Source organism: Oratosquilla oratoria, unplaced genomic scaffold (genome assembly GCF_046742065.1).
Source record: "Oratosquilla oratoria isolate Oo_2021 unplaced genomic scaffold, ASM4674206v1 SCAFFOLD54, whole genome shotgun sequence".
Taxonomy (NCBI): Eukaryota; Metazoa; Arthropoda; class Malacostraca; order Stomatopoda; family Squillidae; genus Oratosquilla; species Oratosquilla oratoria.
In genome coordinates, this window is record NW_027467718.1 from 1887878 (window position 1) to 1912485 (window position 24608).

The 24608-nt window shown below is 39.3% G+C and overlaps 3 protein-coding genes across 6 annotated transcripts in view; all 3 read left to right on the plus strand.

Moving 5' to 3' along the window:
* The window catches only part of LOC143023674 (uncharacterized), a 28367-nt gene extending 7633 nt beyond the window's left edge, over positions 1 to 20734 (plus strand). The window contains exons 1-2 of one of the 4 annotated variants that reach the window (XM_076182282.1): positions 13498 to 13651; positions 16534 to 20734. In XM_076182282.1, the coding sequence (XP_076038397.1) occupies positions 16800 to 17759 (960 nt within the window). In that variant the 5' untranslated portion in view covers positions 13498 to 13651; positions 16534 to 16799 and the 3' untranslated portion in view covers positions 17760 to 20734. Of the gene's footprint in view, positions 1 to 13497; positions 13652 to 13780; positions 13957 to 16533 lie in introns of those variants that run through there. The other 3 variants (XM_076182278.1, XM_076182279.1, XM_076182281.1) reach the window with 3 other exon arrangements.
* On the plus strand, positions 10405 to 10917 carry LOC143023667 (zinc finger BED domain-containing protein 5-like). Its single transcript, XM_076182270.1, has one exon. It carries the CDS (start codon positions 10405 to 10407, stop codon positions 10915 to 10917), a length of 513 nt encoding a protein of 170 aa, XP_076038385.1.
* Positions 11527 to 12048, plus strand: LOC143023668 (zinc finger BED domain-containing protein 5-like). The gene is made up of 2 exons (XM_076182271.1): positions 11527 to 11681; positions 11784 to 12048. Exons 1-2 carry the CDS (start codon positions 11527 to 11529, stop codon positions 12046 to 12048), a joined length of 420 nt encoding a protein of 139 aa, XP_076038386.1.
* Positions 20735 to 24608: the final 3874 nt, after the last annotated feature.

The following is a 24608-nucleotide window of genomic DNA, read 5'->3' on the forward strand; positions in this document are numbered from 1 at the left end:
TACATCTTTGGCTTAGGTTAGTTATAGGATAAAAAAATGTTGGTTATGGTAGACTGAGTAACATGATGGGGTGGGTTTTTTTACATAAGTGTTCTGGCCCTTGTTTGTCTGGTGAATGGACCTGGTTGGCATGTGTAGGTTAATCTATTTTTCTCATGATATGACACATTTTTACTCTCATCCGTTTTACCTAAATCAGCTTTTGATGCTTTTTGCTTTCAATAGTGTTATGATGGTGTTTCATAGCAAGACAGGTACTTGTCAAATTTGACAAAATGTTGGTTCTTTTTTATAATATATTCTTGAATATGTATAAGACCCTCATGCCCTAAAATATTCAGTAAAATATATATATTTTTATTATCACAAAAAGAAAGCTAAAACTTTAGCGTAGAATTTTTTTCTACACAGTAAAACGTATCTTCTGGTGTACAATATTTTATAAGGAACATGATTATCAATAAAAATCATATATTTTGATATCCCAATTATTATTTGATAGCTATATAATTTTTAAACAACAACTTCATTTTTTAAATGGTTTGAACAGCCAGCTGATATGCAGAAAAAAATCCCTCGCGCAGTTGCCATATGCCGCCTTTTCTCTACGTTTTGGTACAAAATTCTACGAAACTGCAGCCCTGGCTTCATTGACAGACGAATTTAAAACAGGCGCTAGTTGTGATTACTAAAGTGGGAAGGGAGAATTGTACTACGAGTGACCAAAATGCAATAGTCTTTTTTTTTTCTTGTTATAATTTATTTAAAAAAAAAAATGGGAGAAAATAACGGCGATTTAAGTAATAAAAAACCAACGAAGAGATGCCTGGAAGTAAGAGTGGAATCGCCACTTGGGGTGATCCCCAAAAGGACATGCCTGAATGAAACCCCGAAGACGTACAGGTATGAAAAATATATATATATATATATTTTCCAGTTTTGACAGAGAGGGCGGAATTATGAATGGATGGATAGAAATAGAGAGCCCAGGTATAAGAATATGGTGAGAAATGGAGAGATAAACGATTTATTGGATGAAATAATTGAACTCGGAAGTGAGCATAGGGCGATGTAGAAAGAGATAGACCTGCTATGAAAGGCAAATGAAAAAACAACAACGGAGCTAGATGATTTGAAAAAGGGAGAAAATTAAAGATTGAAAAATGAAGATATGAATAAAAATGAGGCATTAAAGAAAATGAAAAGAAACGAAGGAGCAAATACAGGCAGTGACCGAGAAAGTGGAAGAGAAGGTGAAAAAAAATTAAAGAAACCTTGGAAATTAGAACAGGGAAAATATATATATACATATATATATATATATATACACACACACACACACAAAGGGGACCCCCCAACCAATTTTTTTTTTTTTTTCTGAAGGATCTTGCTGATTTTTTTCTGTGTGATATCTAGGTCTGAGGAAACCACAGCTTGAGTTTTATTCAGATCTGACCAGTAGTTTTTAATTTTTAATAAAAAACGTAAAAAATACCATATTTTTGGGCTTTCAAATCCTATCTTCTCTCACAATTTTTATTCGATGTCTTCCATTTTACAGCAAAAGAATCTACATAAAAAAAAAAAATAGAAAGTTTTTTTAATATCTTTGTTTAACGCCGAGGAAAAAAACATAAAAAAAATTATCGAAAAAACGCAAAATTTTGACACGTTATTAAAAAATTTCTATTTAACACATGGAAAAAAACTCTTTCATTTTTTGTCATTTATCTAGCTATTGATTGGGACCTCATATGCAAAAATCGGTTGAAAATTGAGGGAGGAGATAGACTTTGTGTATCAAAAACTTACATTTTTCAGAAACGAGTGAATTTTTTTTTCCCCTTATTTTGACTAAATTTTACATTGGACCTCCTAAGACCCATTGAAAACAGGTTCCATTGTATTTTCATGATGATTTTGCATCTTTCAAGTAATTCAGGCACTTTGTACCCTCCTACAGTGTTGGATATTATTCACTCCAAGTGAGGGTCTCATAAGGCGCCACCTTAGTCTTTGTCGCAAAGTTTAAGTTCTTGGTCTAGAATGACCCAGCAAGGTAGTCTGATTGCTGGGATTCAGCTCTCTTTTCTTGGGTTTCCTTTCTGGTGTTGGAACAGGCTCTTGCTGCATCAGGGACATCACTGTGAGGTTTGAGACTCTAAACCCAAGGTGTTGCAACAAGGAGGCATCCTTGTAGCCACTTGTTAGCAAACAGTTGTTTGCGTAGAGACAACGTGTCTGATATAGGTGTAGAGGACAGAGGATCAGGTGCTGAGGATGTGGATGTAGATGGCAGGGAGAGAGCTGCTGGAGGGAGTACTAGTGGTGGTGGCGGAGGTGGTGATAACAAAGTTGATGCTGGGGTTCTTTCTCCCTTTGAGTTGCTAATGTAGACGTTCTTATCTTCTTCATGTGTGCCTTTTGTTTGGATAGCTTAGGCATGGCTAATATCTTCAAATTTCTCTTCACTGAAAAATATATGCGAATTTCACACGGCAAATTAGTGAACGCGGCAAACAAGCGTGTACATGTCCTTTACTTTGTAAGGCTATCAGGCCACTGCCAGTCGTGCAGGCTGAACTTCCTCACACCACATACTCACGTGCATGCAGGACGTAAGAGAAAACTTTATAAGTGCATCAAACGCAAAAAAAAAAAAAAAAAAAGTAAAATATGGTCAAAACGTATGTAAAAAATGGTCGTGCGCAGCATGTGGCTGCCGGGGGGAGGGAGGGTAGACCCTTTAAATCCTTTAAAAATGGCGGTACGATAAAAACACTTTACCAGCATCTAGAGCAAGATCCCTACTATGTATTTATGCAATAAAACAATTCTTTGTTTTTTTTTTCTTCAAATTTTTCTTAAATCTGGGGGTGGGGGTTCCCCTTAAATAGAGCAACAAGTCAAGGAAAATGGTAAGGAAACGGTAATTAAAGTAATTAAGGAGAAAGGAAATTTGGTCAGGGACACGGTGGATAAAAAGAGATGCATTGTAATCTATGGTATTAAAGAGAAACATGATGTTCCTAGATGTCAGAGAGAAAAAGAGGAGAAAGCTCGCTAAAGAAATCTTGAAACAGATTCAAGAGGAGGGATGTGCAGGGCGGCTGGAATGACACTCAGAATAAAAGTTTTAAGTAAGTTTATCACAGCACTAACAAACGTGCGTACACTTCAAAGACGAGAACGATACTAACCCACGCCAATCTTACATTTGGCGGGAAAGACAGGCAAGAATCGCTTTGCGATTACAAAAATGCTCACAAAATATACAATAATATTTATAATAAATCAAAACTGGAAATATTTACATAAAACACAAGAAATGTCACTATTCCATAGCTCGGCCACCACCACTCGATAACCCCACCGAGCAAAAAAAAAAAAAAAAAAAAAATGCACAACACAAATGTATACAATAGGCGCACTCGACCATCAAGGCCTTGTACTTCTGGAACGTAGATTATACGAGTGGCAAACAGCGGGTAACACAATGGGAACATTGAGCTTTGGGGAAGGCTGGGTAAATGCAGGTATGGGCACCTGAGTCTTCTTAAGCCTGTCAGAATGCAAAACCTCACTAAGTCCCTTAGATGGGTCAAAAACCCTGAACTTGTTGGGATGTAACTGTTCAGTTACCAAAAAGGGGCCTGTAAATTTACAATTAATTTGGATTGGCGGTCAGGCATGCTCTTACAAACATGATCACCAACAACGATAGTAACAGGCTTTGCACGAACACGTTGGTGTTTCAACGTTTCGGCCTTGGAAATAGCAAGTCACAGGGTCATAAGTGGCATGCATCGCGTGATTCTGGAGTTGACTATAGTCATCAAAATTATAGAGGGGACGAGCAGGGCTGTCAAGCACATCATAAGGGAGCCGTTTTTCAACTCCAAAGATGACATAATGAGGCGTTTTGCCCTTAGAAACATTAATGGTGCTATTAATACAAGCACTGACATGGGGAAGCCAATCTTCCCAAGACTCATGAAAGTTACGAGCAACATGTCTTAGTATCTCTAGAATTTTCCTGTTCGTCCTCTCGACAAGACCATTGGACGCCGGATGATAAGCAGTCACGAACGTCTGTGTGATGCTGTAACGTTCACAAATACTAGCCAAAACCTCATTGCTAAATTCCGTCCCATTGTCACTAAGGAGCACCGAAGGAGTAGTGTATGGACACAAAACATGAAAAACTAAAGCATGGGCTACAACTGGTGCAGACTTGTTACGTAAGGGAGATAATATTACAAAACGACTAAAGTGGTCCACACACACAAGGACATACACAGAAGCTTGAGTGCTACGAGGCAGTTGCAAAAGGTCTATAGCCACAGTCTGAAAAGGGCGAGAGGGAGTAGGGTACTCTAAGATGTGAGCAGTACTAATAGAACCTTTGTTCTGGGCACAAGAACTACACCTGGCTACATGAGAGGTAATGTCTAGTCGCATTTTAGGCCAATAATACTTCTTACGCGCCATAGCGAGTTTTGTCACGACCTGAGTAACCAGCCTGAGGGGCATCATAAGCAAGGGACAAAAGAACGGGAACTAGAGACTCAGGGATCACTAGCTGTGCTACATCTTGCTCAAACACTTCCACATTACAAATGGGAACCTTGTCCTGTAAGGAAGATTGGGACAGAGGTACCGGTAAAGCTGGTAAGGTGGTATCACCAGACTCCAAAGCATAAATGACCGTGGACCAAACAGGGTCCTCACGCTGAGCTTTGGCCAGATCCTTCAGGAAAAAGTTATTAATCACTGCAACAGCAGCAACAGGGATATTACGTGAAAGTTCATCAGCAACGTTGTTCGCACCCCCCGGGATATATTTAAGGGTTGGATTGAATTCCTCGATCGTGAGGAACTATCTGGCTAGACGGCCTGAATGATTTTTGCCCTTGAAAAGCTGAGTGACAGCAGTGTGGTCCGTGTAGACTGTAATAGGATATCCAAAAATGATATCACGGAAATGCTTTAAAGCCCACACCACAGCCAGGGCCTCTAAATGAGTAATATAGTAAGGGGACTCAAGCTTATTAAGAATACGACTAGCATATGCAATAACATGTGGTCTACACCCATCTACTTGTTGCATGGGTACAGCTCCAATGCCTGTACCAGAAGCATCTGTACAAATTGTAGAGGGAAGACTTTAATCTGGGAAGGCCAACACAGGCGCTACAGTAAGAACAAGCTTCAAGGAATCAAAACTATTCTGATGAACATCACGCCACCGGAAGGAAGAGTCCTTCTTGAGAAGGCGAGTCAGAGGGGAAACAATTAAAGCAAAGTCTTTAATGAATGCACGATAGTATCCTGCAAGTCCAAGGAAGGAACGTACATTTTCAACTGACTTCGGTATAGGGAAGTCCCTCACCGCCTTGATTTTATCACCTGTGGTGTGGATACCATGTTTGTCTACAACATGACCTAGGAATTGGATACTAGACTTGAAAAAGGAACACTTGGGTAAGTTGAGTTTAAACCCAGCTTCAGCAAAGCGTTGCAAGACCATGGACAGCTTAGTAAACTGGCTATCCACATCTTTGGAAACTAAAAGCAAATCATCCAGGTACACAAAAAGTCCATTCCCAACTAAGCCAGGAAAAATGGAGTTAACTAAGCGTTGGCAAGTCAAAGGAGCATTCCGCAAACCCATGGGGCAACGAAGCCATTCATAGTGCCCACTGGGAGTCGAGAAGGCCGTGACTTTACGAGACTTCTCCTCCAGGGGTATCTGCCAAAAACCTGCTTTTAAATCTAAAGTGGTGAACACCGTATTGCCAGTGCCAATAGACTGAAGGTCGCTTAAGACAGGCAAAGGGTAATGGTCTGGAACAGTGACCTCGTTAACTCTCCTGTAATCAACAACTGGACGAAAAGATCCATCTTTCTTAGGCACCAGGAGAAGAGGCGAGTTCCACTCTGAGTGGGACTCCTGTACAACGCCTTCACGCAATAAATCGTCAACCAAGGACTGGGCTATAAGCCGACGAGAGTGAGGTAGCCTGTAAGAGGGGACGTAAACAGGACGAGTACCTGGCTGAAGATCAATTCTATGAACCACACGGTCCGTAACACCTAATGGATCACCGGGCAAAGCCAAAGCCTGACGGTGGGTAACTAACAGTTCAAGGAGACGAGGCGTCTCCTCAGGAAAATCAATCTCGCCTACAAATGTGGTAAACTCAGAAGCTAAGTGAGCAGGGTCACGTGTTGGAGGAGACTGTAGTACAGAAGCTGCTATAATAGGCGAGTCCTGGAAAGCAGCAATGTGTACCACCTCAAAGGAGCCTAAGTGACTGCCAGGAGAGAGAGGAATAGGAGCACCCGTGACGTTGGTTACCATCGCCGTGGTAACATGATCCTCGCGAACAGTGGAGAGAGTTCCTTCTAATGCAAGGCGACGAATACGAACAGAGTCAGGCAAAGAGAGAACGTCAGACCCTATCGGGGCACCTGAAACGCGCACCGGAACTCGAACAGAACTTGAAGGTCCAATAAGATGCTCCCCTATAACAACAGCAGCACAATGAGAATCAGGGTGAAAGCGCTTAGAAGGTGGTGAGGGCAAATATAAGGACTGATTAAGCACAGTAGAATCATAAACAGAAACTGGCCTATCTGATGTAGAGATATCAACATTGCAGAAAGTCACTACACGGCGACTAGGAGAAATATCTATGCCATGAGCTGTAAGAGTATCAATACCCAAGAGACAGTCAAATTTAAGGGCAATAACAGAAACAACAACGAAAGTGACATGGAAGACTGTAGCATGCGAGGGAAACTGTAAGGGAAGACAAACAGATCCAAGAACAAGCAAGGGAGAACCTTGCACAGAATGTAAATTATTACAAAAGGGAGATAAAGGGAAATTTTACAATTCCCGGAGGGCATAATTAGCCTTTCTACTTATGAGACTACATTCTGCACCAGTATCTACAGTGACAGAAAATAGGCGTATCCCTAGTAAGAAATTGGAAGGTAAGTAATTGGGAAGACTCAACAGCCACTAAGGGGATTATTTGAGACCGAACATTACTGGTCAAATCTTTGGGGTGTGAAACAAGCGCTGGGGAAAATGGGATTGACGAGGCTGGTGAGAAGTCTCATCCCTAATTTTCAAAACCTTGAAACATTGATCAGTCGAGTGTTTACAATGACCATGGATATGGCAATAACTGAGTTTACCCTGAGGTTCTACTCTAGAAAGGTCATGCGTCATATTAGAAGAAACATTAGATACACTCCTGCGAACAAGGGACTGTCTTGACTTGTGTATCTGGCGCCTACGGCGGTAACAAAAATCGCTTGAATGACCAGACTTGTTATAAAAGGTACATGTAAGGAGAGGGGGGGGGGGTAACTGTAGATTGAGGGGAGCTATGAGTAGGAACTGTAGACTGAGAGGGCTGAGGAGAACAAGGGATATTGGTATGTTGAAGAGCATTGCTAATAAACAAAGAACTAGGAGGCACTTCCCCTAGTTTACAGGAAAGCCTTGTTACAAAAGACAATAGAGCTTCTCAAAAGGCACACAAAAAAAGGATATACATAAAAAATTCCAAAATAAGGCGAAACCTATCTAGATTGATAGTGCCATTATCTACCCAGTCTGAATGTGAGAGTGAATCTAATGCATCAACGACAATTATACTTGCCTGAGCTTGTGCACGCCTATAGTCAAGAGTACCCAGTCGGGATACAAGGGTATCAGCCAGTTTGAAACACCATTGAAGAGAATTGCCACTAGGGGTATCTGAAAAAAAGTTTAATAAAACTAGACTTAAAGATGTCATGATTATAATCCAAAGACTTGGGATCTAAACACGACGCTGACAGCAACTCAGATGATGGAGAATGTGGCACAAGCTGGGACCTCACAAAGGAAATCTTTTCAGGCCTAGTCGAAACACTGGAGTTCACTATGGCATCCTTGCATTGGCGAATAAAATCTATAGCCTTATAATGGGGATCTTGGCCTGAAAATTTAATAACAAGAGGGTTCCTGGTGCAACAAGGTCAAATGGTGCGCCATTGTTTCAGATGGTATTTGGGGACTAATAAAAGATGGTACTTTTGGTTTAGACATAATAGAAGGGGGGCAAGGTAACTGCACTCCACTACATAATAACATTTATGAGAAAAACAAAAATTATACATTAATTATTGCGACCGATTTACAAAAACACAAGCCTCTTTACAGGAAAAATGAATCCACCTAGGCTGACGGTCGTAAAACAATGTCCAACACACAGGGGCAAAAAAAAAAAAAAAAAAAAAAAAAAAAAAAAAAAAAAAAAAATACAAATAATAATAGAAATAAACAATAACACCAGTTTTCTTTCAATCAAAGAAAACGTGACCGTCAATGAAATGACGTCACGGAGGAAACAAACATGGCAGCCAAGACAACATGCCCGGCTATAAACATATGAAATTTATACAAGAATTTATTACAAAATCTCAAAAGGAGATTACTGATATGCTTACAACAAGAATATATATATATATATATATATATATATATATATATATATATATATATATATATATATATATATATATATATATATATATATATATATATGCACACACACACAAAAAATGGGAAACAATTCAAAATACCCAGTCGGAGGCGAAGTGAAATCGTCTGTCCCGCAGGCCAATTCTTCATGCAGGCTGGCCTGCACAGTAATCCGTCCTCATCCAGTCTCCACGTTAATCCACAGAAACACGGTAACAATAGGCAAGTGTTCCACCAATGCTGAAGACGATGACGATAACAAAAAGTTCAAACGAAGCCAGAACACGAAGAACCACGAAGCATGCGTTCCTCAATAAAATCACGTGGCCAACGTCGCCAATACACTATTCCTTATCAATACTGGTCGTTAGTACCATTACTTCCTAAAAGTTATTAAACCTGTAATCCTAGAAAACGAGAAAGGAAGAGAAAGAAAACACAAGACACGCAAAATGCCGGCCGGCTCTCAAAGTTCACAACAATGCAAAACTCAATTTGAGTTTGGTAAACTATTGAAATATAAAGTACATATCACTTTTACAGAAAGTTCACACAATAATTGTTTTTCCGCTGCCATAAAAAATGTGCAGAGCGGCTGGAATACCACTCAGAATAATTTTTTTAAGTAAGTTTATGAAAGCGCTAACAGACGTGCGTACACTTCGAAGACGAGAACGAGACTAAACCCACGCCAATCTTGCATTTGGCGGGAAAGACAGGCACGAATCGCATTGCGATGACAAAAATGCTCACAAAATATACAATAATAAAGATATATATTAATAAATCAACAAAACTGGAAATATGTACATAAAAACACAAGAAATGTCACCATTACAGGGAGAGATTATAGATAAAGAAATTGAGGAAACATATAGAATAGGAAAATACTCAAAAGAAAAGCAGTATAGTCCAATAAAAATAAAGCTTAGGTCTCAAATGATAGGAGAGGAAGTTCTATCTACTACAATGGTTCTCAACCTGGGGTACGCGTACCCCCAGGGGTACATTAGAGGAAATTCGGGGGTACGTGACAGGTTTCTGAAAATAACCAGGCTGTAATTGCAAACCTGTTTTTAGAAATGGACTATATGTGCTAGGCTAGATGTGACCTCCTCTAGAAGCAGACGTTAAGTTACAATGTCAGCAAGGAAAATCTTGGAGTTATGTCACTTGAGAGAAAGCTGTCTTGGACTACAGTTATCACATAATCTTGCAAACCCATAATACAGTAGTCATCCCTTGCTCGTTTTCTATTGATCACATCTCTCAGCACGCGTACCGAACAGGTACCATAGTGAGACGTTTTCGCTTCCCACTTCACAAACTTACCACTCTTTCCCCACTACTTTCACCCTCAGGTATGTACGTTGAGATCTGCCTCATTGTTCCAGTGTATTTGTAATCTGATTTTATAGTGTGATTTAAACTTTCTTCTCTGTACTGCTGTTTCTCCTACTTCTACTGTCTCTCCTCCCTCTGCTGTTTCCTTCTTGTCGTGGCTCTCCTCCCTGTCGTGCCTCTCCCCCCTGCCGTACCTCTCCTCCCTCTCGTCCCTCCCCCCCCTCTCGTGCCTCTCCCCCCTCTCGTGCCTCTCCTCCATGTCCTGACTCTTCTGTCTGTCCCCTCTCCCCCTCCCCCTGGAAAATTTTCTGCTGGCGCTCACGGTGTGCAGTATCATAGTGTGGTCTGGTGGCTTGTCTGTGTGGTATCCACTGTTACTGTGGTGTACAGTACGAATGTTTTGTATGCAGTATGAGTGCATAGTGTGGTGAATGGCTGTGTGGTTGCATTACTACGGTGTGGTGTGTAGTATGATTGTGTAAACTGCTTTTTTTTCTTCCAAATTCCGGATAACGATGGCTTCCTCGGGCAAGAAAATGCACAGCGAGTCTTACATCAAATTTGGCCTCACATCTATTAACAAGCAAGGCAAGGATTTGCCGCAGTGTGTGATCGGCCAAAAAGTTCTTTCAGAAGGATCCATGAAACCTAGTCTTCTCAAGCGACACCTATCCAGCTGTCATCCTGAACTTTCTGATAAAGACCAGTCCTATTTTGAGAGAAAGGCACTTGTTCTCAAGCGTATCAGATTTGATCATACCGGTCAGGTACATGATCAAAATGGAGCTAGCCTCCGTGCTTCATATATGGTTACCTTGAGAGTTGCACAAAATAAAGATCCCCATACAATAGTTGAAACTTTTGTCTCACCATGCTGCAAATATATTATTAGCTGCTTCTTCGGGGAGAATGCAGCACAGAAGCTAAATACCTTGCCATCGTTAAATGATACTGTGCACCGAAGAATATGTGACTTATCAGAGGACATTTGCAACAAGTTACTGCGGAAATCAAGGAAGCTCCTCTAGGCATGTTTGTAATTCAACTTGATGAATCAACTGATATATCATCTTGTGCCTAGCTTCTTGCCTACACGAGGTATATAAAAGACTCAGACTTTAAAGAAGTGTTTCTTCTGTCACCCTTTGGAATCTACAACAACGGGAAATGACATCTTTGAAGCTGTGTCCAGCTTTTTTGAAAAAGGAGGGCTTTCTTGGGCAAACATGATGTGATGTACAACAGATGGTTCCCCTGCAATGCTAGGTTGTCGGCCTGGCTTCCAAGCAAGGGTGAAAGAAGCCAACCCCAGGGCAAGCAAGATGCACTGCATGATTCACCGCTATGCATTAGCTGTGAAGACCATACCTCCAGACCTCAAAACCGTACTTGTCGATGTTGTAGCCATGGTAAACTTGATCAAAAACAGTCTGCTGAACACAAGGATGCTGCGTCGTTTGTGTCAAGAACTTAATGCTGAGGAAGAGTCACTCCTTTTTCATACAGAAGATGGCTATCGAGGGGTAACGTAGTGGCTCGAGTTGTGACATTAAAGGGGGAACTGAAAGAGTTCTTCGAGAGAAATCAGAAGGAAAAAAGCAAGGAAATTTGTGAACAAGCTTTCAGACAAGTGGATCATGAAACTGGCTTATCTCAATGATATATTTTCTAGCATCAATGCAGTCAACAGATCACTTCAAGGTTACTCGGCAACTGTGATTGATTTTGTGGACAAACTGCGAGCTTTTCAAATGAAACTCAAACTTTGGCAAGAAAAAGTCACAGCGGGTCGGTATGATGCTTTTGACAATATGAGCGATAGCTAGTCAGTTCTGTGTAAAGATGATGTGAATGAGTTCAGTGGTCTCATCCATAAGCACTTGGTTTCTCTCAGTCAAGAGTTAGAAAATGATTTTCCTGATATCACAGACTTAGATTGCCAGCTCATTCGAAATCCATTAGAGGTGGACCCTACATCCCTTCCAGATGAATTGCAACAAGAGTTCATCGAGTTTGTCAATGACTCAACTGCAAAAGATTCTTTCGATAGTTTGTCATTGACCAGATTCTGGTCAACAATGGCATGTTCGTATCCTACTTTAGCAAAGAATTGTGTACGGAACCTCCTGATGTTTCCATCCACATACCGCTGTGAGTAGGGATTCTCACCATTGTGCTTGATTAAAAACAAGTTACGTTCACGTCTTGCAGTCAAAGACGACATAAGAGTGGCTCTTTCAAAGACTGTGCCAAGGATTGATTTGTTGGTGGCAAATAAACAGGCCCAACCATCTCACTGAATTGTCTATACTTGCATTTTAATGTAGTAACATGTGTCTGTGCTACAATTTAAGCTTAATAAACTAAGCCAATTAACCATGCATTTTTCATCCTTACTGATGCTGCATTGTGGGTAAGGGGTACGTGACTGATACTGAAAGACTTCAAGAGGCACATATGATTAAAAAGGTTGAGAAGCCCTGCTCTAGAGCTCCATGCTGAGTTACATTCCTTGCATGAGGATGAATCCCCCTGGGGATCCTATTTTGCAGGCTAGCGAGTTGGAGCCCTTCGAAGAGGCCTCAAACTTGGAGGAGGTTATTTCTTTGGAAAACGACTGTGTCGCTCCAGAACCTACCTCTTTGAGACCTTCTCGTAAGACTGCGCTAGCCTCTAGAGACCAAGTAAGGTCTCTATCACTTGAAAAGTTATTGTAAAATTTCCTCGAAAGTGTTGTATTCATTAAACACTTTCTTTTTGTTGTCGGGAAGGTTGTGGTAATTGTTATTGGGAATCGCAGTGTTTACCTTAGTTTGTTATTTTCTTCGATTCAGGAGCCTTTCCTGAAGCTTCGAACCACGCCTATCGTAACTTTAGATAAGATGCTTAAACTCCCCTCTTCTTTATTTTGTTTATTAAATCTGTGTAACAATTTTTGTTTAATAAATCGGGAATTACTTTAGGTAAAAATTAACTCGTGGCCTTCTGAGCTCTTTTCGAACTCGTTCGAGTCCCTTGGAACACGGCGCATACTAAGGTCGGAAGTTCCAGTATTGCCGTCCTGCGGAAACTCGTCATCGAAACGGATAGATACGTCATCCAGCGGACATGGCGTCATCAGCGGAATTATGACCGTAATGTCTCTTTTTTTCTTAAATTCAGAAGTGTATGGTAGAAGAAATAAAATTACAAATCGATATGTCTTATTATTGTATTCCCTAAATTAAAATCGGTTCAATTACGTACGAATATCACTATGAATGGTGGTACGAGGTGAATACCTGCACTGGACTACGGAATTGGCCAGCTTAGTATTTATTGCTAGACTTCCTCGTTGCATTTACCTCCGTGACATATCACAAAACTACCATCCTCCCTCACCTACACTTATCCAGAGTGCAATATAACCTAGGTTGGCCAGATACAAGTCCATATGGCGCATCATTATATTGCAATTATATCACCGGGCAAATCGACAGCTTTCTCAGATACAGCAGTCACCCCTGTGATTTGACTCTAGTACGTTTTCTTTCAGTGTAAATGATGAGAAAAGACGGGAAATGGAGCTACGGACAAACAGCAACACTGCGAGTCTGCGACTCGGAACAGTCAGATTACCCCTGAGCTCAGGACGCAAAAGGACCTACTTTTTTGGAAACCTCAAACCAAGGGATCACGGCTTCGGTTCAGAAGGCCTTCAAGTTCTACTGAATTCAAACTTACCAATGTTTGAAATCCCAATCCGGCAGAAAATTGTGACCGGTAAGTTCTCAAACTATCCATTAAATTATTAAATCTCAATTTCCATAATATTCAGACTCCTCAATAAACATTCAAATTGATTTAAAAGTAGATGTCGGCAATATGATAAATCTGTGTTTACATTCTTCTTGGTGGACCGTCACATCGTCTTCCTCGATACGAAAATCCAATTTAAGAAATCAACTTCCAAATCTCTCAGTTCACTGTGCACTGATTATGGACACTCGTCAATCCTGTACATGTATTTATTCTGTGGTAGAGGCTATTTCATCAACTGTTCATTGCGTGATGTTGCCTGGCTTGATGTGAGTTCCACATGACCACTGCTTATTTAGTAATTGGTAGGCAGAGTGTAGTCATGTCAAAGCGCTTATTTATTGTTTGCATTCATGCATAATAGGTATGCAATGACCATATATTCAAAGCCACAAATTAGGTGACACATTCCTTAGGTAACTATATTCTCGGCAAATTCTTTTTAATGCAAAGTTTACGGGTTACAGGAGTATTATCAATTATTTGGGACTGGAATACATCAAATACATACAGTAAAATATCCTGGAAAAGGAACTGTTGCCTCAAAAAATATAAATAATCAATTTACTTTATATCAGAAGGTTCCAGAAATAGCATCATTCTTCATAAAATAACCAAAAAGTAGGCCTATGTTGTCCTTGTGATTTATGAGTAAGATTACCATGGGCACAAATAAGTTTTCACAAAAAATTAATTACAATTAATTTTATTTGACTGATTAACCAAAACTCACCTAGCTACTCTCACCATGCTCCTTGTTTTAGTTGATGGAATTGAAGGGATGGGTGAGTGTAATCTAACCTAGCTGTAGGTAAGGATAGGCATGGTTTGACTGACTAGATTACATTCTGATAGATAAACCTCTTATGAATTTGATTATATTTCTGGTGCTGTTTCTGCCAACATTGCCTTGTTCACTCCTCAATCCATTGTGTGTAGCGGGGGTTGGAAGAGCTTCCTGTCAAAGGGAAGCCAATAAAGGAATCATACATTGATTTTTGACATCCTTGATAATTGGATGGGTGTAGGCCTCTGCAAGAAAATACTAATATTCTGTATTTCCAGTTATCTGTTATCTGTGATGCTCTGATTTTTTTCCATGTGGCTTCGTTTCCTTTGTAATGCTTATTGATCCACTCCTGTGCCTTATTATTTTCATGTTAATTTTCACTTTACCAGTCACCTGAAGAATTAAATTATATGTTGACTTATGGGGCAAAAATATTTAAGCAAAATATTTATAACTCATTTGAAGTGGCTGTTTACTCTGAATAACTGTAACTCAACAAGCTACCCTGACAGTGTCTTGTTTTAGTATTTGATGGAAGTGGGGTCTCACTAATTGCCGACCAAATCGACCATAAGCCGACCAAACCCAATTTTTTTTCCTCAAATGCACAATCTTCTACAAGAAATTAGCATATAGTCGCATTATTTGACCTATTTTCTTTAGAATGTATGATTTTCATGTAATTTGATCAAAGAGAATTTGTTTTAGCCTCTGCAAAATGACCAACCACAGCTACGAATACTGTAACAAATTAGCATATGGTTGCATTATTTGAACTATTTTCTTTAAAATGTGTGATTTTCATGTAATTTGACCAAAGAAAAGCTACGCTTTTATCCACTGCAAAATTACCAACCAAATCTACGAATACCGTCCAGCCCGCCATCTATGATTACTGGTGGTATGGATCAAACTTCACTCTATTAAGTTTCCTACTATTGTGTTATTAGTGTAATAGACTGTATATAGTTGAATTATTAGAATGTGTGATTTTCATGTAATTTGATCAAAGAGAAGTTACGGTAATTTTGCAGAGGATAAAAACATAACTTCTCTTTGATCATATTACATGGAAATCACACATTTTAAAGAAAATAGGTCAAATAATGCAACCATATGCTAATCTTTTATCTAAATCATGCTCTCAGCAAAAATCGTCATTGTTCAGGTGTGGTCGGTTATTAGTGAGTCGGACGGTAATCGTAGCTATGGCCGGTAATTTTGCAGAAGACAAAAACGTAACTTCTCTTTAATCAAATTAGATGGAAATTGCACTTTCTAAAGAAAATAGGCAAATAATACAACCATATGCTAATTTTTATATAAGATTGTGCATTTGAGCAAAAACTCATTGTTTCGGTTTGGTCGGCGATTCGTGAGACCGTGGAAAGTGGGGGGGGGGTGAATCTAACCTATCCTAAGTGTAAGTAGTGACATGTTAGGGTACACTTACTAGAAGTAATTTACTTCTCCCACAAGGATGTCAAAAATCTACATTTTATTTATTTGTAGGCTTCTAGTGGTATTTCTGTGAAATGTATTCCTGCCAACCTTGAGGTTAGGTTAGGTTAGGTAAGGAATCTCCAAAAAAATGAAAACAAGTCATCGGCTGTAGAAATAAATATCAGATTCCCATGAGTCTATCAAACAGGGATTTACAGCATCCTTGATTGGTGTGAATGTGTCGTCCTCCATGAAAATTTGAAAAATTTCTTATTACCGACTATGCTATTGTGTCCTGCACTATACACTGATCTCTTTTTCTTGTGTCCTCAATATGTTTTGTATTATTTATTCAGCCACTCATTATCCTTTTTATTTCCTGATCAGTTTTACTGTCACAGTCTCTTTTATTTATTTTTTCTCATTTTCTGCACAACCTCATAGTTTTTAGTATTTGTTGAACATTCCGTTTCTTTTATCTTTCATTAAGCTGCTTCTTTAATATGAGTTGTTTCTTCTCTTCCTCTACAGTATTTCGGTTAATGCCCCATTGTATACGCTTGTGTTACTCTCAAAAAGTTAGATGTCAAACTTATTGTATATTTTCTTTCAGGTTGAAGGGTAAATATAAATATTTCCTTGGAAGAGGTATCAGAAGATTCTGTATATTCCTCACATAATAAAGAGAATCCTGTGTGGCATCTGCAGTGCTCAAATCTTGCAAGTCATCCTAAGTATCATGTGATGACCCGTACTTGAGAGATGCCTTTCAAAAGTGACCTGTGTGATGCAGCTTTCTCATGAAAGAGTGCTCTGGAATGACAGGTGAGGACTCACACTGGAGAGAAGGCTGTAAAGTTAGAATTCTCTCAAACACACATGATGACCCACACTGGAGAGAAGCCTTTCAAGTGTGTCCTGTGTGCTGCAGCTTTCTCAGAAAAGTGTGCTCTCAAATATCACAAGATGACCCACTCTGGAGAGAAGCTGTTCAAGTGTGACCTGTGCAATGCAGGTTTTTCAGGAAAGAATACTCTGAAATATCACGTGATGACCCACACTGGAGAGAAGCCTTTCAAGTGTGACCTGTGCATTGCAGCTTTCTCAAGAATGGATGCTCTCAAATATCACATGAGGACTCACACTGGAGAGAAGCCTTTCAAGTGTGACCTGTGCAATGCAGCTTTTGCAGGAAAGACTGCTCACAAATATCACATGATGATGCACACTGGAGAGAAGCCTTTTCATTGTGAAATGTGTGATAAATCATTCTTACACAAGAATAATCTCAACCAACATGTGGTGACCCACACTGGAGAGAAGCCTTTCCAATGTGACTTGTGTGATTCATATTTCTCACGTAAGACTTCTCTCAAACGACACATGATGAGCCACACTGGAGAGAAACCCTTCAAGTGTGACCTATGTGATGCAGCTTTCTCAAGAAAGTGTGATCTCAAATATCACGAGATGACCCACACTGGAGAGAAGCCTTTCAAGTGTGACCTGTGCCATGCATCTTACTCAGAAAAGAGTGCTCTCAAATATCATGTAATGACCCACACTGGAGAGAAGCCTTTCAAGTGTGGCCTGTGCGATGCAGCTTTCTCAGGAATGACTGGTTTCAAACAACACATGATGACCCACACAGGAGAGAAGCCATTTGAGTGTGACCTGTGTGATGCAGCTTTCTCACAGAAGCAATCTCTCAAACAGCATGTGTTGACTCACACTGGAGAGAAGCCTTTCAAGTGTGACCTTTGCGATGCAGCTTTCTCAAGAAAGAATCGTCTTAATCGACACATGGCGACCCACAATGGAGAGGCAATTCAAGTGTGACCTGTGTGATACACCTTTTTCATGAGAAAAAGTAATCTAAGATGTCATGTGGTGAGCCATAGGGGAAAGAAGCCTTTTCAGCCTTTTCATGAAGGACTTGTTTCAAATGTCACATAGTCATTCACACTTCCTCACGAAAGGTTGATCTCAAGTATTGCATTATGACCTATGCTGGTGAGAGGCCCCTCCAGTGTGAATTGAGTGATTTAACTTTTCCATGTGATTGTATGTTCAGCTATTAAGTATTGACCCACTGTTATAGACCTGTTTGACTGATTCATCACACACAAATACTGTCAGTTGTAAATTTTGGTTGACTCTTGGTTGTGCAGTTGAGTGACCTTTGATTGGCCTATTGCGTAATTGCATTTTTGCTTGTTTGTAATTAAAATCTTGAGTGTTCCATTAAGTGCACGAATGTTTATGTAATTATGGAAAGCCATCGAGAATGTTAGAGAGTGACATGAATGGTGGCTATAGATACCTGCATATCATGATGGATACAGTTCTGTTTACTTTAGCATTGTGGAAGGTTGTCTGGAGTATACAGCATTGTTACTTGTAATTTGTTACTGTAAATATAACTATGTGAATATATTCAACAGTGTTTATTGAATCACTGGAAATACAACACCCACAGTTTAATGGAGTCTTTCTAATTGTGATATAAGGTGTTGCTCATTGTTGTTGAAGAATAAATCCATGATGTTAGATGAGTGGTATGTTTTTATTATCTGAGCCAAGAAAAAATTGTACTTTCTAGTAGTAGTTTTGATTGCATTTGTTCATCTTAAGTGCCTCCTGAGAGAGAATTTTCTGGTCAAATAATTTCTGAAATATATTACAACTCAATTTCTAGTGCATTTGTCCACGATGTATGAAATGTAGTTGTCAATTGATTTTTCAGCATGTAATACATCCTTCTTTGAGTCTTTGGGCAACGTGCATTGAAGGTTCCTCAATGGTGAGCTTTTTTGGGAAAGACTTTACCATACTTATTGTTATGTATTATTGTTATTATTTTTATTTATATTTGTTATTATCATAATTATTATTATTTATGTACTATTTTATTCATGTAATGTATGGAAAAAGCTGGACTTAGGAACCATGATGAAAAAAGTAAAAAGCACTGGATTCAGAAACAGGTAATTTAATCCTGACATTTCAAACCCCCTCTGGGGATTATCCTCAGGGGTTACAATGGAGAGGCAGTTGATTCTCCTGTATATACAAAAAAGCAATGCATATGGTACACTTGGCGGTCCAATGTTATCATGGACAAAGAAGACTACGAGACAAAGTCCACTCTGCTCCAGGACAGAAATACCTGTGAGATTTTTTTCTTTAGATCTGTCACTGAAGCTGTAGAAAAAAGTTGAAGGGGAATTGAAAAAACTAAAAGTAAATCAATTATGGAAAAGGGGTGGAACAAGACGAGGACAGGGGATTCCATCATTCCCTAGTTTTATGGGTTACCTAAGGTGCACAACGACAGAGTACCTTTGAAACCCATCATTGCCTTCAGTGGGTCCCCCTCCCCATACAACTTAGCATTGATGATGACCAAATAAGTCAAGCCAGTGGTGAACTTGTTGCAGATGTTGAAGAACTCCAGTGAGTTCCTGGAGGAAATTCAAGGCATCAGTGTGAAGGAGGATGAAGTGATGGTTTCATATGATGTAAAATATGTGTTTATGTTGTTACCACAAAACCTGGTGTAGTGATCCATCATGCCTGTACTGAAGAGGATGTGGGGCTTCCTGGAAAATGAGAAACTATCACCAGAGGAACTGATGGGGTTGGTAAGTTGGTGCCTGGATTCTACCTTCTCCAGGTTCAGAGACTGTTTACGATCAGAGAGTTGGGACTCCCATGATTTGATCTGTATCAGTAATACTTGCTGAAATCACCATGCAGTGCTTCGAGGAGGAGGTCTTAGTAGCAGTGCCAACATCCCTGAAGCTCTGGGCACGATATGTAGACAACGTATTTGCAGTCCTGAAGGAAGGAGATGTTGACAGTTTGCTCTTGCATCTCCGTTCTAAGAACGAGACTATCCAATTTGGGATGGAGGAGGAGGTGGAAGGGAAATTGCTGTTCCTGGTTGTACTGGTTATACATAAAAGAAACTCATCCACTAGTGTTTACAGGAAGTCAATGCACACCGACCAATTGTTGGGTTATGAGAACAACCACCCAGCATGTCACAAAAGGAATGTGGTGAAGATGTTGTGGAGCAGGGCAGAGAGAGTGTGTTGATTGGCTCACTAAAAGAAGAGAACAGGCTGAGAAAGGTATTCCAGGCCAATGGGTACCCAATTCAACTGGTGAAGAGGTGGATGGCACCACAAAGGGAAAATGACTGAAGTGTGATAACACAGACAACAAGGGTGATGATCCCTTATGTGAAGGGAGTTTCTGAGATTATGGCAAAACTGCTTTGGAGATGTGGGGTCAATGTGGCACATAAACCAAGCAACACCTTGCACATTGCTCTCATGAAGGTCAAAGATGGAGAGTGCAAGGAGGGCCAAGCAGGGGTAGTCTATGCGGTGAAATGTATGGACTGCAACACGCACTACATTGGAGAGACAGGGGAAAAGCTGGCCATGAGACTGCAAGAACACTGCAGAGCAGTGAACAGGAGGGAACACAGTTCGGCGATATTCAAACATGACTTTGATTGGGAGGGTGCAGAGGTTTTGTACAAAAGCAACAAGGTAGCAGGCTGTTTTTGCATGTGTGGGCTAGTGACAAAAACATAAACGGATCCACCACATTTAACCCTATTTTCAGAGGGGCAAGGGAAAGGATGACCAGGACAGACACCCGACAGCAGGCGAGAACCCAGGAAAGGTTATGACCAGGAACGGACGGGAGGGGGACTTTTCATCCACACCCACGCCAGGACAAAAGAAAAGCAGCCTGTGAGGTGACCTTGCCAAGTGTACCACGTATTTCATTTTTGTATAAAAAGGACGCGCACACACACACACACACACACATATACATATATATATATATATCTATATATATATATATATATATATATATATATATATGAAGTCTTGAAATAGGTCTAAAATTTTTGTGATTTTCCTTTGGTGTTTTGCCTCTTTTTATGAATGTGGTTTTCTCTCTGTTTTTTTAATGAGGCATGGTTTTTGAGTGCTCATGACTGCCCCCCCCCCTTTTTATTTCTTAAGGAGGCATATCCTCCATCTTTGGCTGCCTTAGGTTAGTTATAGGATAAAATATGTTGGTTATGGTAGACTGAATAACATGATGGGGTGGTTTTTTTTTACATAAGTGTTCTGGCCATTGTTTGTCTGGTGATTGGACCTGGTCAGCATGTGTAGGTTAATCTATTTTTCTCATGATATGACACATTTTTACTCTCCTCATCCGTTTTACCTAAATCAGCTTTTGATGCTTTTTGTTTTCAATAGTGTTATGATGGTGTTTCATAGCAAGACAGGTACTTGTCAAATTTGACAAAATGTTGGTTCTTTTTTATAATATATTCTTGAATATGTATAATGCCCTCATGCCCTAAAATATTCAGTAAAATATATATTTTTTTTATTATCACAAAAAGAAAGCTAAAACTTTAGTGTAGAATTTTTTTCTACACAGTAAAACGTATCTTCTGGTGTACAATATTTTATAAGGAACATGATTATCAATAAAAATAATATATTTTTATATTCCAATTATTATTTGATAGTTATATAATTTTTAAACAACAATTTCATTTTTTAAATGGTTTGAACAGCCAGCTGATATGCAGAAAAAAATCCCTCGCGCAGTTGCCACATGCCGCCCTTTCTCTACGTTTTGGTACAAAATTCTACGAAACTGCAGCCCTGGCTTCATTGACAGACGAATTTAAAACCGGCGCTAGTTGTGTTTACTTAAGTGGGAAGGGAGAATTGTACTACGAGTGACCAAAATGCAATAGTCTTTTTTTTTTTCTTGTTATAATTTATTTAAAAAAAATGGGAGAAAATAACGGCGATTTAAGTAATAAAATACCAACGAAGAGATGCCTGGAAGTAAGAGTGGAATCGCCACTGGGGGTGATCCCAAAAAGGATATGCCTGAATAAAACCCCGAAGAAGTACAGGTATGATAAAAATATATATTTTCCATTTTTGACTGAGAGGGCGGAATTATGAATGGATGGATAGAAATAGAGAGCCCAGGTATAAGAATATGGTGAGAAATGGAGAGATAAACGATTTATTGGATGAAATAATTGAACTCAGAAGTGAGCATAGGGCGATGTATAAAGAGATAGCCCTGCTATGAAAGGCAAATGAAGAAACCAACAGGGAGCTAGATGATTTGAAAAAGGGAGAAAATGAAAGATTGAAAAATGAAGATCTAAATAAAAGTGAGGCATTAAAGAAAAAGAAAAGAAACGAAGGAGCAAATACAGGCAGTGACCGAGAAAATGGAAGAGAAGGTGAAAAAAAATTAAAGAAACCTTGGAAATTAGAACAGGGAAAATATATATATACATATATATATATATATATATATACTATATATATATATATATACTATATATATATATACATACATACATACATACACATACACAAAGGGGACCCCCCACCCAACATTTTTTTTCTAAAGGATCTTGCTGATTTTTTTCTGTGTGATATTTAGGTCTGAGGAAACCTTCACAGCTTGAGTTTTATTCAGATCTGACCAGTAGTTTTTATTTTCTAATAAAAAAAAATGTAAAAAATACCATATTTTTGGGCTTTCAAATCCTATCTTCTCTCACAATTTTTATTCGATGTCTTCCATTTTACAGCAAAAGAATCTTCTACATAAAAAAAAAAAAAAATAGAAAGTTTTTTTAATATCTTTGTTTAACGCCGAGGAAAAAAAACATAAAAAAAAATTATCGAAAAAACGCAAAATTTTGACACGTTATTAAAAAATTTCTATTTAACACATGGAAAAAAACTCTTTCATTTTTTGTCATTTATCTAGCTATTGATTGGGACCTCATATGCAAAAATCGGTTGAAAATTGAGGGAGGAGATAGACTTTGTGTATCAAAAACTTACATTTTTCAGAAACGAGTGAATTTTTTTTCCCTTATTTTGACTAAATTTTACATTGGACCTCCTAAGACCCATTGAAAACAGGTTCCATTGTATTTTCATGATGATTTTGCATCTTTCAAGTAATTCAGGCACTTTGTACCCTCCTACAGTGTTGGATATTATTCACTCCAAGTGAGGGTCTCATAAGGCGCCACCTTAGTCTTTGTCGCAAAGTTTAAGTTCTTGGTCTAGAATGACCCAGCAAGGTAGTCTGATTGCTGGGATTCAGCTCTCTTTCTTTTCTTGGGTTTCCTTTCTGGTGTTGGAACAGGCTCTTGCTGCATCAGGGACATCACTGTGAGGTTAGAGACTCTAAACCCAAGGTGTTGCAACAAGGAGGCATCCTTGTAGCCACTTGTTAGCAAACAGATGTTTGCGTAGAGACAACGTGTCTGATATAGGTGTAGAGGACAGAGGATCAGGTGCTGAGGATGTGGATGTAGATGGCTGGGAGAGAGCTGCTGGAGGGAGTACTAGTGGTGGTGGCGAAGGTGGTGATAACAAAGTTGATGCTGGGGTTCTTTCTCCCTTTGAGTTGCTAATGTAGACGTTCTTATCTTCTTCATGTGTGCCTTTTGTTTGGATAGCTTAGGCATGGCTATCTTCAAATTTCTCTTCACTGAAAAATATATGCGAATTTCACACGGCAAATTAGTGAACGCGGCAAACAAGCGTGTACATGTCCTTTACTTTGTAAGGCTATCAGGCCACTGCCAGTCGTGCAGGCTGAACTTCCTCACACCACATACTCACGTGCATGCAGGACGTAAGAGAAAACTTTATAAGTGCATCAAACGCAAAAAAAAAAAAAAAAAGTAAAATATGGTCAAAACGTATGTAAAAAATGGTCGTGCGCAGCATGTGGCTGCCGGGGGGAGGGAGGGTAGACCCTTTAAACCCTTTAAAAATGGCGGTACAATAAAAACACTTTACCAGAATCTAGAGCAAGATCCCTACTATGTATTTATGCAATAAAACAATTTTTTTTTTTTTTTTTTTTTCAAATTTTTCTTAAATCTGGGGGCGGGGGGTCCCCTTAAATAGAGCAACAAGTCAAGGAAAATGCTAAGGAAACGGTAATTAAAGTAATTAAGGAGAAAGGAAATTTGGTCAGGGACACGGTGGATAAAAAAAGATGCATTGTAATCTATGGTATTAAAGAGAAACATGATGTTCCTAGATATCAGAGAGAAAAAAAGGAGAAAGAGTTCGCTAAAGTAATCTTGAAAAAGATTCAAGAGGAGGGATGTGCAGGGCGGCTGGAATGACACTCAGAATAAAAGTTTTAAGTAAGTTTATGAAAGCACTAACAGACGTGCGTACACATCGAAGACGAGAACGAGGCTAAACCCACACCAATCTTGCATTTGGCGGGAAAGACACGCAAGAATCGCTTTGCGATTACAAAAATGCTCACAAAAATATACAATAATATTTATAATAAATCAAAACTGGAAATATTTACATAAAACACAAGAAATGTCACTATTCCATAGCTCGGCCACCACCACTCGATGACCCCACCGAGCAAAAAAAAAAAAAAAAAAAAAAAAAAAAGCACAACACAAATGTATAAAAAAGGCGCACACGACCATCAAGGCATTGTACCTTTTGAACATAAATGATACGAGTGGTGAACAGGGGGTAACACATTGGGAACATTGAGCTTTGGGAGAGGCTGGGTAAATGCAGGTATGGGCACCTAAGTCTTCTTAAGCTTTCA